General features: G+C 47.0%; 1 protein-coding gene across 1 annotated transcript; it reads left to right on the top strand.

The window, feature by feature from the left end:
- Positions 1-1,939: 1,939 nt before the first annotated feature.
- Positions 1,940-17,220, top strand: LOC125551921 (probable RNA-dependent RNA polymerase 2). Its single transcript, XM_048715325.1, has 4 exons — positions 1,940-2,613; positions 9,772-11,675; positions 11,936-12,086; positions 16,201-17,220. The coding sequence occupies exons 1-4, from the start codon at positions 2,065-2,067 to the stop codon at positions 16,978-16,980; spliced, it is 3,384 nt and encodes a 1,127-aa protein (XP_048571282.1). The 5' UTR covers positions 1,940-2,064; the 3' UTR covers positions 16,981-17,220.
- Positions 17,221-17,408: the final 188 nt, after the last annotated feature.

Raw genomic sequence — 17,408 nt, 5'->3', positions numbered from 1 at the left:
TTCGGGGTGGAATGGCTATCTAGTGGTGAAAGGCGGCGGGCGGCGCCAGGATAAAGCTACTGGCGGCCGAGGGCACGGGGGGTGGGAGGCGATCGGGGAAGAAAACCTTGACTTTTCCCCTGACGGCGTGGGCCAGCCGCGCTTTTCCCTTGCGCCGGAGCCCCTACCTGCCCCCAGGGCGCTAGGTTCGGTCTGTGATCGCCGGGCGAAAAAAAGGCCCGAGCCGGCGTTTTTCGGCGTCCTGGGAACGCGACTGGGCCGATTTTTCAGCGTCGGCGTGAAAAAAACGCCTGGGGAGGCCTTTCTGGGGGCGCGGCTGGAGCGGCCCAGTCGCGTCCCCAGGAGCCCGATTTTTGTCGGCCTGGGCCGAATTTAGCGCCGGCGGACCCAGGCCGAACCCGGCGCGCTGGGGGGCGCCGGGGCGAGCGGTTTTGGCGCGAAAGAGCCGCGGGCCCGCCGCATCAGCGACACCGCGCGTCATCTTCCCCGAACGTCTCGGTTTTCCGCGGGGAATCAATGGCAAGGCTGCCGCCGGTCAGCCTTACCAGTGATTCCTCACGGGTGGCGCATTCACAAGGCGGCGCGCCGACGCCTCCCCTCCCTCGCACGCGTACACACGGGGCGGCGCCGTTATATAAGCCGGTGGCCTCCCTCGCCTCTGGCTACACCAGCCACACCCGCCCTAGCCCGCCCTCTACCTCTGCCGAGCGTCGCCGCCGAGCCATGCCTCTCCCGAGTGCCGCCGTCGAGCCCTCCCTCTCCCTCCCTCCCTCTCCCGATGGCCGAGCGGTTCCTCGGCGATGAGGCCGCGGCCAACGGCTTCGGCCGCCGATTGCTCCACGAACAGGAGTCTTGGCTCCTGTTCCAGGCAAACATTCCGGCGCCGCCGGACATGCGTGCCGGGCCGACGGGGAGTGCCCATTCCCCCGTTGCCCGACGTCGTGGCCAAACCCGGGTACTTCGCCGAGGAGGTCGACGTCGTGCGCGCCTCCCTCACTGCCGCTTAACTCTCCCTCCCCCAGTACGCCGCCGACAACCATGCGGCTTGGGCGGCGTACTTCGAGCGCTGTCAGCAGCAGCGGCTAGCGTCCACCAACGGCGCGGCGGTCGTCGGCGGCATGAAGAACAGCGAGGGGCGCCGCCTGTGGTGTGGCATCCCCGGCCGCACACTCGAGGGTGGCAATAACCCGCCGTTGGCGTACCCCCCGGCGAGGGCGGCCGCCACGGCCACGGCTCACCGCCGACGCAACGGGCAATGGTTGCCCAGGAGGTTCGGTGCCTCCTCTTCTTCCTCCTCATCACGCTCTTCTTCGCACTCCTCCGGCTCTCCGGCGTTGCTCGGCGTCAAGGCCGAGCCCACGGCGGAGACGCCGCTCGGACGGCGCACTCGCAGCGCCGACATCGTCATCAATGAGGGCGGCCGGCGCGCCTCCTCGTCGGCTCCTCCTCCGCGCTTCATCAAGCCGGGCCTCCTCCCCGCGGTGAAGACGGAGCACGGCGGCGACGTCGAGCTCGACGACGACGCGGCTCTGTAATGGGCGCGCGCGGACTCCCTGAAGATGGCGAGGGAGCGCCAGTGCGCCGCCCTGTAGCGCTTCGCGCAGCGCCGCCGGGGCCGCGATGAAGGAGGCGTCATCGTCATTGAGGACAACGACGACGCCGATGCGCCGCCGCCACCAGCCCGCGTTGGCGACGCCGGTCAAGGTTCACCAGGGACGGCCCCGTCAAGGAGGAGAAACCCGACGATGGCGGCGACGACGGCGACTACTCGGAGTTCAGCCAGTTCCTTTTTTAGATTAGTTATCTATTTTGCTATATAATGAAAATCCACGAACATGTTTAATATATGCCAAAGTTTACCGAAATTTAGTTATGTTTAGCCGAATTTCGCCAAACTTTGCTGGAATTTGCTATATTTTTTTTTAATCGCGCCTCGGACCAACTCGCCCCAGGGTTGTGCCGGCTCACCCCATGCGGCGATTTTAGGCACACCCTGCCGGGCAACGGCCGGAGATGCTCTAACCCCGCCGGAACACCAAATCCTTCAGTCCCCCCTACACTCCAATGGCGACAGCGTTGTCGGCGCCCGTCTCCACGGCGACGGTGCGAGTTTTCAATATCCCGCCCTCCGCCGTCGCTAAGGAGCTCCTAGCCTTCTTCAATTCCGCCGTCGCCGCCGCCGGCGAAGCGTACGCCTGCGAGATCGCCGCCGCCCGACGCGGCTGGCTAAGCCGAGGCAATGGCAGCGTTCAGTTCGATTCCACCGCCACCGCAACCCTCGCCGCCGAACTCGTCTCCTCCGGGCGCCTACCCCGCTTCCTCGGCTCCCTCCTCTCCGTCTCCCCTGCCCCCTCGGACCTTCTTCCCCGCGCGCCGGACCTTTCTCTCCGCGTGGCCGACGCCCGCCTCCTTGTAGGCAACCGCGTCGCCGAGCGCGAATTCGAGGCGGCTGACTCTTGGGACAGCGTGCGCGTGGAGGTCATCCCGGGGAAGCGTCGCATAGACCTGTACCTGAATCACGATTCCAAGATGTACAAGCTTGAGGTGTTCTTCGAGGACATCAGGAACTGCTACCAGTGCAGCTTCGATGGGGCCGGCGCCATCTTGCTTCAGGTAAGCTGCTCACCGTGTTACTGTGATGCTTCTGTTTTTCCTTTGTACATTATATATTAGTCAGACATCGCGGTTACAAGGCGAGGTAGAAATTTGCAAATGTTAAGACGCATTTGCCTGTTACAGATGAGAATCGTGAAAGTGAAGTGTGATCTGATAGTTTTATTTGAAGAAAAGGATGGTGTGCAGACAAACAGTAGGTTTGATATGCATGGTGTAAGAAAAGGATGGTGTGCAGACAAACAGTTGGTTTGATATGCATGGTGTAAGAAAAGGATGGTGTGCAGACAAACAATAGGTGTGATATGCATGGTGTGCATACCTTGATTTAACTCAGTGGTATGGCATGCGACTGGAATTTGTGAAATATGAGTACAGTGGTGACTGAATTTCAGTTGTTTGTTCTCAAACTTTAGTTTTTGTTTGTTATGGTATATTTAGGGTGTGTTTGTTTGGGCTGCAACTTCTTTGGCTGCAGCTGCAACGGCTCCTGCTGGAAGGAGCAGCTGTAGCTGCTAGCGCTTTTTTTTTTAGAACCGGGCTTTTTACCCCTTTCCATTGCAGAGAACGGAAATACAACCAGTTCAAGCGAGAAGGACAGGAGGAGGGAAAGAGGTATAGCGAGTTCTAGCACTACCAGGAAACCCACCATACTCGCTCGCCGTCGAAACGAGCATCATGGGGCGAAAACCTGAATAGCACGACATTACATCTATCCTATTACATCCTCAAAAGATCGGATCAAGTATCAAAACACAGTTGCATTCCAAGAAGACAGAAAACAATCTTCTCCGGGGGGAAGCAGTATCGAAATCGCGCGCTTGTCATCTCTTCATCCAGCGCATCTCTAGAGAACATCAGGCACCTTGGATTGGTTGCTTGACAGCACCACACATCTTCATCAGCTGCATTGTGCCAGTCCTGATCATCTCAGCTCCAGCGCGAAGCTCCTTGGCGTCCTCTCCTTGTTGTAGCCCTGTCCAATAGAGTAGAAAAGAGCAGAGAGAAAACACAATCTCAAAGGGAGTCTTAATTTGTTTCTTTTCAAAAGTAGCTCGATTGCGTGCCAGCCAAATGGCCCAGCATACGGCCGCTAAGCCCACTGTATAAAACTTTTGCTTCCCAGGAAGGAATCTGTGACACCACACAAAGTATTGCCAATAGTTCGACGGACATCTATCAGTGCCAAGAACTACTCCAATAGATCGCCAGACAATTCTGGCCACAGGACAGGTAAAGAACAGATGTTGCACCGTTTCTATCTGTTTGCAGAAAGAGCAACAGGGATTCCCTGTCCATTTCCGTTTGCTCATCACTTGCCTAGTAAGGACTGTGTCTTGCGACATTTGCCATAGAAATTTTTTGATCTTAAGAGGGATCTTGGCTTTCCAAATCCATCTATAATGGCACCCACTTAGAGGTTTCTCCAACATCTTATACACTGACTTAGTGGTGAACTTGCCATTCTGGTTGAGTCCCCAAAAAATACGATCACCCCTCTCATCAAGGGGAATTCTATTAACTACAGCACGCATATCTTCCCACTGTTTGGACAGCTCAGGGGTAAGCCTACATCTGAACATAGAGGCGTCATCAAGTCTATCTCTATTGTCCAGGGTACTCGTTGGGTAATTGCAGATCTCAAACAAGCGCGGATATTGATCCTGAAATGGGATCAGCCCATTTATTGGATCTTTCCACAGTCTAATCAAGTTCCCAGCACCAGTTTCAATCTTTCTGCCCATCATATATATGTTTTTAATCTTGAGCAAGGATTTCCAACAGGGCGAGTCGGAGAATTTGGGAGAAACTTCAGCAACAGAGGTGTTGCGAAGATACCTGGCCCGGACTATATCCTGCCATAGCCTGTTTTGTGTCTCTAACTTCCACCACCATTTAACCATGAGGCTAATATTTTGCTTTCTAAGATCTTTTATACCTAACCCCCCTATGTCTTTGGATCTACATATCTTGCTCCACTTAACAAGATAGTATCTCCTTTTTTTGTTGCAACCTTGCCAAAAGAACCTGCGTCTGTGTTTATCTAGCCTCTCAATGAAGGTTTTATTCATGAGCCACATAGACATGTGGTAGAGAGAGATCTGTGTGACGACAGAATCAAGCAGAGTGTGTCTTCCCCCCCATTGAGGCAGCGTTGCCGATCCAGGCCTCGAACCTCTTTAGGTATTTACCAACAATAAACTCCCAATCAGAAGTTTTTAGATTAGCATAACTCACAGGCATCCCCAGGTATTTGAGTGGGAAGCTGCCAACCTCACAATTAAAGATTTCTGCGTATTTATTCACCACACTTTCATCTCCACCCACAGTGAGAATCTCGCTTTTCTGAAAGTTAACTTTCAGGCCAGACATCATTTCAAACATATATAGCAGCAACTTCAGGTTGACAGCCTTATCAACATCATCTTCAATACAAATGATTGTATAATCCGCATATTGCAGGACCACCACCCCATCAGGAATAAGGTCGGCAGCCAAGCCCACAATAAGTTTGTTTTTTGGGCATTTTTGATCATTTTAGTGAGGCATTCAACTGCTAGATTGAACAAGAAAGGAGAGTGTGGGTCCCCCTGCCTTACCCCTTTTTTGCTTTGAAAATACGGCCCAACACTACCATTAAGCTTGATGCTAACTGTCCCATTATGCAGTATCTGTTCAATCCATCCGCACCAAGTTTTATCAAAGCCCCGCATCTTGTGGCATTCTAGGAGAAAGTCCCAATTCACCTTATCATAGGCTTTTTCAAAGTCCAACTTAAGGACAATTCCCACTTTCTTCTTAACATAAGTGTAGTTAAGGATTTCATGGAGGGACAGGACACCGTCCATGATATTTCTCCCTTTTATAAAGGCGTTCTGAGTAGGGCTAATGAGTTTGTTTGCATATATGGCAACTCTTCGGTCAAGGACTTTGGTGATCAACTTATATGGGCATCTCAACAAGCAAATAGGCCTGAATTGTTGGATTTTCTCGGCTCCAGAAACTTTAGGGAGCAGAGTAATAATTCCATAATTAAGTCGCTGAACATCCAGAGTCCCTTGGTGGAAAGCTTTAAAAAGGGCCATAATGTCATCTTTAACTATATCCCAGCACACCTGATAGAACTCAGCAGGGATATTATCGGGTCCAGGGGCTCTATTAGGGGCCATGTCAAATAGAGCCTCCTTGACCTCCTGTTCTGTAAATTCTCGGCAAAGATCTTTATTATCTTTTTCGTCTAATTTCTCTTCAGGCGACCAAGTCCCGGATCAAGATGGATCTGGTTACCAGGGGCTGGTCCGAACAGTTCTTTGTAGAACTCAGTGGCATGTGCAATCAAATTGTCCGTGCCTTCAATCAATGTCTCTCCCATTTTAAGTGATTGGATTGCATTTTTACGTTTCCGCCCATTAGCAATTTTGTGATAATAGTCAGTATTCAGGTCTCCTTTGAGCAACCAGCGCTCATGAGACTGTTGAAGCCAAAATATTTCCTCATTTACCAGGAGCTCATAGAGCTCAGCGTTGATATCCATTTTTCTACTATATAAGTCAGGAGGCAACATATCTTCTTCTTCCAGTTCCTCAAGCATAGCTAGTTCCATACGTAAGTCCTCTTTCCTCTTCTTATCGTGACCATACTTATCCGAACCCCAACCTTTGAAATAAGTTTTGAATCTTTTCAGCTTGATATTCAGGACATCGATTGGATCTGACGAAGCAACATTCCTAGCCCAAATCCTCCTCACAGTGGGCAGGAACTTGTCATCATTGATCCAGGACAGATTAAAGCGAAATTCACGGGGTTTCGGGGCTTCGCGTCCCTCTTCGCCGGAGGACAACAGAAGTGGATTATGATCAGAAATCTCCCGAACTAATTTCCTCACAGAGACCAGTGGGAAGATATCTTCCCAGCATTCAGACATAAGGATTCGGTCTAGTTTTTCTAGCGTGGGATGAGTCTGGTTGTTGGTCCAGGTATATTTCCCCCCACTGATATGAATTTCCCTAAGAGCTAGTGTATTGATAATGGAGTTAAACAGGTCAGTGGCTTTGCTGTTCACCATCTTCTTATTCTTCTCTCCCGAATGTCTCAGGATATTAAAGTCTCCCCCCACTATGTAGGGCACGGTCATGCCACTACAAAAGGATGCTAGCTCAACCAGGAATTCATTTTTGAACTCATCATGTGCTGATCCATAAACTACCAGCAAACCCCACTGTATTTTCTTCTTTTTGTCATACAGCACTAGTCGTAACACATATCTGCCCTTAGCACAGGATACTATATCAAAAGTATCTCTCCTCGCACCGCATAAAGTGCCCCCAGATTTGCCCACAGAGGGCACCCAATTCCATTGGAATATGTCAAAGGGGTCAATTCTTCTCAAACAGTTAGGTGTGAACTCTTTCTTTATAGTTTCTTGTAGACCCAGGAAGTCAAGGGAATGGTCACTAATCATGTCTGAGAGGCAGGTGGCCATCCCTTTCTTGCCCACCCCTCGACAGTTCCAAATGAGGCCTCTCATTTGGAACGTTTTTTGTGGAATTTGGCCCGAGTAACCCTACCAGGAGACGGGGCAGGGTTACATAACAAATCTTTCTCAGCATTTTTTCTTTTCTGACTCCTAGTCACAGGCCTAGGAATTTTGACATTAGATTTACTATGCTTTTTTTTCTTAGGCTTAACAGAAGAAACACGCTCATAAATATGTTCTTCCTGGTCTAACCATTCTAAATTCACAGGGGTATCCCTGCCCAAACCATCTGTCACAATCAAGTTATCCTGCTCTTTTTCAGTATTATTATCTTCTTTTTTATCTTCTAATTCTTTTCGGGCGCATTCAAGCTCTCTAATAATGTCAACAACAACGAAATCATCATTGGGTATTTCTATCCCTATCTTATTAGCTCTGCTAATCAACTCATTATCAGAAAGCACATCAAATGAATTTTTGAAAGCAGGAGTATTATTACCTTCCAGATTTTTCTTACTAGCCATTTTCTTGGCCTTGTCCTGCATTCCAGAGATGTTACGCTTGCTGAATCTCAGTAGGGCTTCAGGTGCTAGCGGAGGAGTGAAAATGATCTCTTCAATGCTTTCAGAGGATGGGAGTTGTACCACATAGCTGCATGAAGTCTTTAGCTGCTAGCTGCGGCTGGAAGGTTGGAGCTGAAGTGCAGTTGTTTGGTAGTTATGCTGTAGCAGCTGCGGCTGTTGCTGAAACGTGTTGAAATAACCAGAACGCCCTCTGTTGCTTTTTAGGTAGGGTTTAAGTGCTGATTATACTATTTTAACAGTAAATGACTCGATTAAGAGCTCTTTTTGTCGATGGTCAGTTTTCATAGATTTTGACCTGAAATCACACAAGTTTGATGGTAAAGGCAGTGTAGTTAAATGAATATGATGTATTAGACGTATGATAATAAATTCCCCACTGACATATTAGACAGTTGCAAAGGTGGCCGCTCGAACACATAAAGGATGACCACACCAACAAATATTACCACATTCTAGCAGGGAGCCTTGGCAGCCAGCGGGCACACACGCAAGCACGCACTGGCAACACATGTAGCATACGCAGGACACACACACAGATCACGCACACAGACCATGGACGCCAGGCGCACATGCACGCACGCCGGCCAACCGCACACGCCGGACACGACACTCGCTAGGCAAGCCCATAAGTGCACGCGCACACACCGGAGATGGCTGGAATGAGCTCGGCGGCCAGAGGGGCTAGGCCGGGAATGCCTAAGGAGCAGCATGACGTTGACATGGGAAGGACCAGGTGGAGCCGCACTGGAACGACGTGTGTCGTCGCTCGTTGGCAAGCAAAGGCATGCCCAGGGGCTCGCTAGCAGCTGCGCGTGCGCAGTGTTGACCCGGGAAGGACCACCACCGATGCAGCCATCTTGGCTCGATTCGGCACGGAGGAGGGAGAGGAAACTCGGACGACGACCGTCGTTGGCGAGGAAACTCGAGGCGGTGGCCGTCGTTGCCGAGGCAACTCGTGACGGCGGCGCTGTTGCCGAGGGATCTCGGGGCGGCGGGAGGGAGTAGCGGGATCCGCGGCGGCGGCCAGTGGGGTCGGTGGCAAGAGGGATTCGCGGGCTCCGTGGCAGTGGCGGGAGGGACACTGCTGTGAGAGAGATGAGAGGGACAGAGGGGAAAACTGCTTGGGTCGATGGGAACTGATCAAACCGGTAAGGGCATTTCTGCCGTAGTATGTGATTTTGTGGGAGGACAAATCGGTCATTGGTCACTTTTGAGCCGGCTGCGAGCAGAAGCCCGATTTCTCACCTGCGGCTTCTGCTCAATTTTTTTTCGGAGCGCTCCACGGGAGGGCTGCGTGGAGCTGGTGCAAAAACAGCCCGTTTGTTTGGGCCCTGTCTTTTTTGGGCCAGAAGCTGTAGGAGCCAGTAAAAAGAGCCAAAACAAGCACACCCGAGTCTAAAACATATAGAGTTGTTTCACTACGTGATGTCCTAACTATCCAAACGGTTGCTTGTTTTTAGACATAACTATATTTAGTTAATGGGCTTTCAGAACCCTGGCTCGTACGAAATTATGTCCTGTTGGATTAATGAATTGGATGTGCCTTCTTTTTCTTTCCAATGCATGTGGTGGACAAATTTCTGGAGCATTTAGTGCCAAAATAGATAATATGCGCTACCAGTTTTTTAACTATTTATATGTCGGGAAATGTTACAGCAAGATATTGTATGGATCTACTGGTATCCAGTATGTCAAATGTGGGAACATCTTGTGGTTGAACTTTGAAAAAGGAAGCTCTAGTTGTACTTCCTCCCTCAATACTTGCGTGCGCTGAAAAATTGGCAAATTCTCGAGTCAGTAAACTAGAGTGAACCATCACAGTAGTCTGGTTTGCAATTATGCGTTAGAGCCCATAAAGTAAGATGGATAGCGGTGCTACTTTTATTTCCACTCCGTTGGTGGTTACTAATTAGAGTGAAATGGATATGAAGCTTACCTGATGAATACGCATCACCGTTACTTTTCTAAGTTTACTGATTGTCATACTTCTTAGACTATAAGTTGGGCAGGCGCAACTCACTTTTAATTCTTTCTATAATTCTGCAGTTGGTAAAATATATATTATCTTGACTAATGTTAATTTAATATTTGTTTCAGCTCATGTATGCACCAAGAATATACACAACAATTTCTGGGCCTGCAGTTTATTCAAGGTTCTCAGATGACCGCTTTCATGCATGCAAGGAGGATGTGAAGTTTACCTGGGTCAGAGCACTAGATTTTACACCTAACCACTCTTTTGGGAAGTGTTCAACTATTGCCCTCGTGCTCGATGAAGGTGCACCGGTGTCATTTATTCTCAACAGCTTACCTTTCTCAGGAGAGTTAGGGGAATTGGTCATTTCTTCAATGGAATTTTTTGGCCCGTCGTCCAAAGTCGTTCCCCTTGTTGACTGCCCAAGTGGTTGTTCAGTGTCGTATGAAGTTCTTTTTCGTCTCAATTCTCTTGTTCACATGGGGAAGATAGTTGCCAAACATGTTAATGCTGATCTGTTTAAAGCTCTTGAAGAAATACCAGTTCATATTTCAAGGAGGATTTTTGAGAAAATGAGCAAGTTAGAGTTTACATGCTATGGACCTTGGCAATTCATCCAGCAGGAGGCTCAGAGCAGGAATAGGAGCCACAATGCTTTGCTTTCCAGTAAGACTGAAGGTGAAGGAAAGTTAATGATGTGTTACAGAATTCACATCACTCCATCCAAAATATACTGCTTGGGACCTGAGGAAGAAGTTTCAAATTATGTGGTTAAGCATCACAAACAGTATGCTTCTGACTTTGCTAGAGTTACTTTTGTCGACGAAGACTGGAGTAAGCTTTTTCCAGATGCTATCTCAGCTAGAACTGGACGAGGGTTCTTTTCTCAACCCTTGAAAACTGGCCTATATTATCGTATTTTATCCATCCTGAAAGAAGGATTTTGCATTGGTCCAAAGAAGTATGAATTCCTGGCCTTCTCAGCAAGTCAACTTCGTGGAAGTTCTGTTTGGATGTTTGCCTCTAATGATTCCCTGAAGGCCGAGGATATAAGAAGGTGGATGGGCAACTTTGAAGAAATTCGATCAGTATCTAAGTGTGCGGCTAGAATGGGACAGCTGTTCAGCTCCTCCAGACAAACACTTGAAATCCTACCACGGGATGTAGAAGAGATTCCAGATATTGAAGTCACAACTGATGGCACTAAATACATATTTTCTGATGGTATCGGGAAGATCTCTGAGAGATTTGCTAAAGAAATGGCTTGCCGAATTGGTTTAGACTATACTAACCCTCCTTCAGCTTTTCAAATAAGGTATGGTGGCTACAAAGGAGTTGTTGCCGTCGACCCTGATTCCTTTCGTAATCTTTCTCTGCGACCTAGTATGAAGAAATTCGAATCAAAGAGCAGAATGTTTAACATTACAAGTACCAGCAAATCCCAACCAAGCTATATGAATCGTGAAATTATCTCTCTCCTTTCAACTTTGGGGATAAGAGATGAGATATTTGAGTTGATGCAACAAGATGATATGCGTGAATTAGATGAAATGCTGACCAACAGAGAAGCTGCTCTCTCTGTTCTGGGGAAAATTGGTAGTGCAGAAACGAAGACAGCATCGAAAATTTTACTGCAAGGTTATGAACCAAGTTTAGAGCCTTACCTGTTGATGATTCTTAAGGCCCATCAGGATAATAGGCTGACTGACATAAGAACTAGATGTAAGATTCATGTTCCGAAAGGCCGTGTTCTTATTGGTTGTTTGGACGAAACAGGTGAATTAGAATATGGTCAAGTGTACATCAGAATTTCAAAGAACAGCAAAGAGCAGAAGGATAATTGTCAACCGTATTTTTCTGAAGATAATGGGACAGAGAAAACAGCAGTTGTTGTTGGAAAAGTTGCAGTATCGAAAAATCCTTGTCTCCATCCTGGTGACATCAGAGTACTTGAAGCTGTCTATGACCATGGATTGTACGCTAAGAACCTGGTTGATTGTGTTGTCTTCCCTCAAAGAGGAGAAAGGTAATGCCGTATGCTATACTGAAACTGAAAGACGATCATCTAGAGTTTATATTGCTCTGTCAATGCCTTCAGAGGAGCTCAAATCTCTACGAAGTGTTTGTCAGCGTGTTCCTTTCCATGTTAGATAGATATCCAATCATGTTGCATACATACATCTCTACCTATTGATGGATGTTGCCACTGCTTGCTTTCTCCTTCAATTAATCTTTGATGTTTAATAGGCCTCGTCCATATAGACTTTAATCTTTGATGTTAATCAGGCCTCATCCAAATGAATGCTCCGGGGGCGATTTGGACGGTGACCTCTATTTTATCACTTGGGACGAGAAACTGATTCCAGAGAAGGTTGATTCACCTATGGACTATACTGCAGCAAGGCCACGCATAATGGATCATGTTGTTACACTTGAGGTATGTTCCTTATTGTTTATTCATTTTAATTTCTCTTCCTAGGTTGTTGCCGCTAATTTTAACGAAGATTGTCTTATTTGACCAATATCATTTTTTATACTTGCAACTGCAAATATAATCAAAATATCAGTTTTTTACAGTCTGTAGCATTTCAATAGTACTAGAAGAAAATGCGCGCTTCGGCGCACCGTTTTCCATTGTTATGCCATGTTTCCTGTTATAAATCATCAAAGAAAGAATTCTTTAATAAAAACTTCTGATGCAAACAAATCACGTGCTAACATCATTCATTTTGAACAACTTCTTTCTATTGCTTGCCTATTGGTTCATGGGCTCCCAGAGAGCCTGGCAAGATATATTAGCTAGATTTTGAAGTTGACAAAATGGGAAAGAAAAACTACAGTGTGGGATCTAGTAGACTGGACTACGAAGCTGACCTCCTGGAAGCATCGATTAGAATAAAGATGATCTTGAATAACATAGCCAGTAAAGAAACCTAAACATGCAAACAAGTTTGGGACCTGAATCAATTGAGCTTCAGTGAGATGAGTGAAACCAATGGCATTGGCAACCTCCCAATAAATTCTATTGTCAGACAGATCATCATTCGCAGTATAAGTAGGAAGTTATCCAAAGTTACCTTTAGTATCAACATGAGCGTATAATAATATAAAAATTCATAAGTGTCACAAGACCATCAAATAAACTTACATCTTCAAGCAAGCTTGATTCCTCGGGAGCATTTATCAAAGCATAATCACGCAATTCATGAAATATTATTCTTCCAGAACCAAAAGGACAGTGGCTATGTCTTGCACAGTGCACATACTTTCAGAGACGCTATGGAAGTATATACTCCCTCCGTTGGAAATTACTTGTCTCGGAAATGGATGTATCTAGAATTAAAATACGTCTAGATACATCCATTTCCGAGACAAGTAATTCTGAACGGAGGGAGTAGATAAAAGAAGGGTCGTTCCAAAAAGTAGAGATTTTATTATGTCCAATCATATAAACTTTCTGAGATAAATCTTTCCCATGTCAGATAAGGCACATCCACAAAGGAAGAGTATATTTTTCGTATCAACCTGCAAAAACAAATTAATATGCATCTTACAGTAGACTGCTTGTGTATGCGCAACTCACCATTGTAATGGAAGGTGCTGATTACAAATTTAAATTATAAACACCCAACCAAACTGCCGCCCTGCGGAGCACAGCGACGTAGAAGCCCTCACGCCGATGTGTCAGTTTCCAGTCACACAATGGCAGCAGCAAAGTGTATCCTGCACCCGACCGTTTTCCTGCCTGTGTTTTCCCCCTTATCAGCGTAACTGACACATAATTGCAAAAGTTATAGCAAGAAACAAGATAAGGAGCTTACCTTTGAAGTTTGATTGAGTAATTGGAGAGCACTGCATTACAGGTTGTTGAAGCACACAAAAGGAATAAGGTGCCTCTCACCTGGTCAGAAAACATAATATGCATAACAGGTGAAGTAAGTAGAGTTCTGATGGAGGGAAAGAGGCCGACCCCTATAATACTTATGTGATTAGTAGATAATCATACCAAACCAATATCACATCTTTCAAAGATTCATCAGAGTAGAAAGAACCTCCAGGGGAAGGAATGTCAGAGACAAACACACAACCAAAGAGATCTAACTGCAAGAGATAAGTACCATGTGCGGCATTTTAACTGAGGTTTGGAGATCTCTCACACAGTCACATCTTTGAAAATAGCTGCCTGCATTTGTTTTGTTCAAAATAATAAATGGAAGGAACAACTAACAACTTGGTTGATTTGTTTCAATCAAATTATTTGAGGGTCTCTATGGTTATTTCTAATCACTAGTAAATGCGTACATGCAATGCACGTTAATATTAGGCAGTATATTAATTGCATAAAGATAATAGGTAAGATATCATTTTCGTGTTAATTGTGTGATTAGTGCTGACGATGACATGTTGAGCACTCACCATTGGAGCAATCTGAGTCGTTGGATTGACCTTATTTGATGTCTGAGATTAATTGGATCTGCCCCCTAGGGTCTTTTTATATTGGTAGAGATAAAGCTCCTCACATCCCCTTGTTAAAAAGATTAAAATATATGAAAACATCAGTATGTAATCATCACAAGGACTGTAAACCGACAGAAGAGAATACAAATATGACCGTACATTTATTCAGACCTACAAAAGAGAACTGATATGCAGTATCCACCAGAAATATGTCTCATCTACCCATATTACAGCAATTTGATCAAGTAATTCTTAGCAATTGACATTTATGTTTGCGGAACAATAAAAACAGGGTGAATTATGAATACAACATCAACACTATATATAAGGCTTTGATTTGTAGGTGCACTCGTTAAGAGCAATAAATAGAGGAGATGATGTTTACCAATCAGTGGCAAGTTGCAATGCATGTCAGCCAATTTTTTTGATGTGAAACCTACTCCCTCCGTTCCGAATTACTTGTCGTAGGTATGGATGCATCTAGATGTATTTTAGTTCTAGATACATCCATTTCTACGACGAGTAATTTGGAACGGAGGGAGTATATTCCTAACTCCAGTGCTTTTCTTTCCAAACAGACAAACCTGAAACAATTAGCATGATAGCTCCAGTACTAAGCAAGTACTTGTTGTTCATCTATTTGCATACTGATAAGAGATAAGAAGGCTTCACATCTTTTTTTTCTCTCTTTCTTTCCATGTTTCTCTCTTTCTTGTCCCGGTGGTCTAATTTTTGACTGCTCTAACTCTGTTAGGTCTGACGAAAAGTTATTTTGTTAAACCACAACATTACCACTTGACAAATCCAGGACGTTATCAATAAGCAATAACACCACACTGAGCCGCGCACTTTCCAAATTTGGTGAAAAGTGCGTCCTTCTTCCAATTCTTTGTAACCTGACAAACATTCTAGTGGTCACTGCTGAAAATTTTGTGATAATATTAGCCTATTTTGAAATTGTGTAACTGAACACATCAAGTACCTGACGGTGTGAATGCACTCAAAATGGAACACCAGCATTCTATATTGCACTCATGTCAAGTTTAATTAAGTTTACAGCTCATTTACTAATTTAGTTGGAGTGGAGAAATAGGGCAAGTGACCTGAAAATTCAAACACTAAGTCTGGCCGGCCACTCCTTTCCTGCCTCTCTGTTTTCTCTATCCCTGCGTGCTAAGTGCCTCAGGCCGATTTCGCCGCACCATGTGAGCCCGAGCTAGAGTCCATCTTCCACACCCCCAATAATCGAACAACCAAAGTTCCATCGGCCGCCACATGAAGACGCGCCAACAACCCTCGATGGATTGTGTGGAACCTATATGTAACTCCATTAAGAGCTATAGCGAACCATCAGATAAAGGATAGGAACTTCACCTTCAGGGATGAACAACTGATGTCGACGTGAATGAGGTAACCACACTACCAAGTAGTTCCTGTGGTTGTTGATGCGGTAGCCGGTTGGAGCAGCACCGCCCCTCGAAGCCCCCACGCGCAATCAATCCAGCAAATCCACAAAGCTGCCCACTGCCTTTTCTCCTCCCCACGCTGTCCATGAAGAGGCAAAAAAGAGGCGTGTCCGCCCCCGCCCCCCTCCCAAAAGCAGCGATCCAGGGCACATTGTGTCAACACCAGCCGACCAATGGGACCAGAAACGATAAAAACCAGATCGCAGAGGGTGTCATATTTCCTGGGAAACTTTAAAGGTAAGTGCACAACAGCCAGAGATAACTGGCTATGAGCGTCGAACTCAGCCAGGATGGCATAACAGCCAACACAGAATTTTGAATGCTTTGAACCAAATATATGCTAGCCACACACAATTAATAACGTTATGTAGAAATGTGGGTACTTATTTCAGAAAGAAAGACATTTTTGCCATCCTCTAATGAAAACAGTTGTGCGCGATGGAGTTTTAAAGTGGTCTTGCCTTTAAAATGTTCTTCAATTTATATCTCTAGCCTTGGTAGGTTCACAACTATTTACCAGTTGGCTCCAATAAGCAGTTCAGAGTTTTCTTCTCGACAAGCAAATGTATTTTCCTTGCCTGACATGTTTATACCTGAAAGCTTACAGAAACATCTAATGAGCTGCAGGAAATTCAGAAGTACTTTGTAGATTACATGATAAATGACTCGCTCGGGGCAATCTCAACTGCTCACTTGGTCCACGCGGATCGTCATCCAATGAAAGCCCGGAGCCCTGAGTGCCTCCAGCTAGCTGCTTTGCATTCGATGGCGGTCGACTTTGCCAAGTCAGGAGCTCCAGCTGAAATGCCCCGGTCACTGAGACCAAAGGAGTACCCCGACTTCATGGAACGGTGGGACAAACCAACGTACATCTCCGACGGAGCTCTCGGCAAGCTCTACCGAGCGGCTGCGAGCCGTATGCAGAGCGCTCCTGCCACCTCGTCCTCGGCTCAACCGAGCCCCGCGTTTGATCCCGACCTGGAGGTCCCTGGCTTCGAGGAATTCCTGGCATCCGCAGAGGAGTGCTACGACCTGTACGTGGAGAAGCTGAGCACCCTGATTGTCTACTACGGCACGGAGCACGAGGACGAGATCCTGACTGGCAACATCCGGAACAGGCTCCTGTACTTGAAGAAGGACAACAAGAGGTACTTCGAGATGAAGGACCGCATCATCGACTCTGTCGAGGGCCTGCACAAGGAGGTGCGGGGTTGGTTCATGAGCTGCCCAAAGGCGGAGGCGGCGAGGAGGGCCTCGGCGTGGTACCGGGTGACCTATCACCCGGACCACCGCCGGCCTGGAAAGAAGCAGTTCTGGAGCTTCCCGTGGATCGTCTGCGACGAGCTGCTGAAGATCAAGGAGTCCAATAAGCGGCGCAGGCAGCAGGTGGACGACGCGGCGGCCTGACTCGTCCTGCCAAGTGATTAAGTGGGAGTTGGCAAGAAGATGTAATAAGTGGTAGCCGCACGGTGTGTCACAGGCAAGCTGTCTGATGATTGCACTGCTGCTATGTAACTGTACATATGTAGTGTAAAACTCTGGGGCATGACTGCGGTGCAGAGTGCAGACCATTGTGAGCTGAGCTGAGCGCCAGAGTTGTGCCTGCCTCGCTCGTATGTGTGTGACTGAAATGGACCGTGCTTGGTATGTGCCTGCCTCGCTCGTACTGTATGTGTGTGGCTGAAATGAACCGTGCTTGGTCGTGTTGGTGGAACTCACAAGGCATTGGTAGGTAGCATCATCAATCATGCTCCATCACTATCTCAACAAAGCTTCAGCTTTGTGTGCAATTGTCTTCTGGTGGTGCCTATACTATCTGGTCGCCATAATATGGT

Source organism: Triticum urartu, chromosome 4 (genome assembly GCF_003073215.2).
Source record: "Triticum urartu cultivar G1812 chromosome 4, Tu2.1, whole genome shotgun sequence".
NCBI classification, from domain to species: domain Eukaryota; kingdom Viridiplantae; phylum Streptophyta; class Magnoliopsida; order Poales; family Poaceae; genus Triticum; species Triticum urartu.
This window is presented reverse-complemented; position numbering and strand designations above follow the sequence as displayed.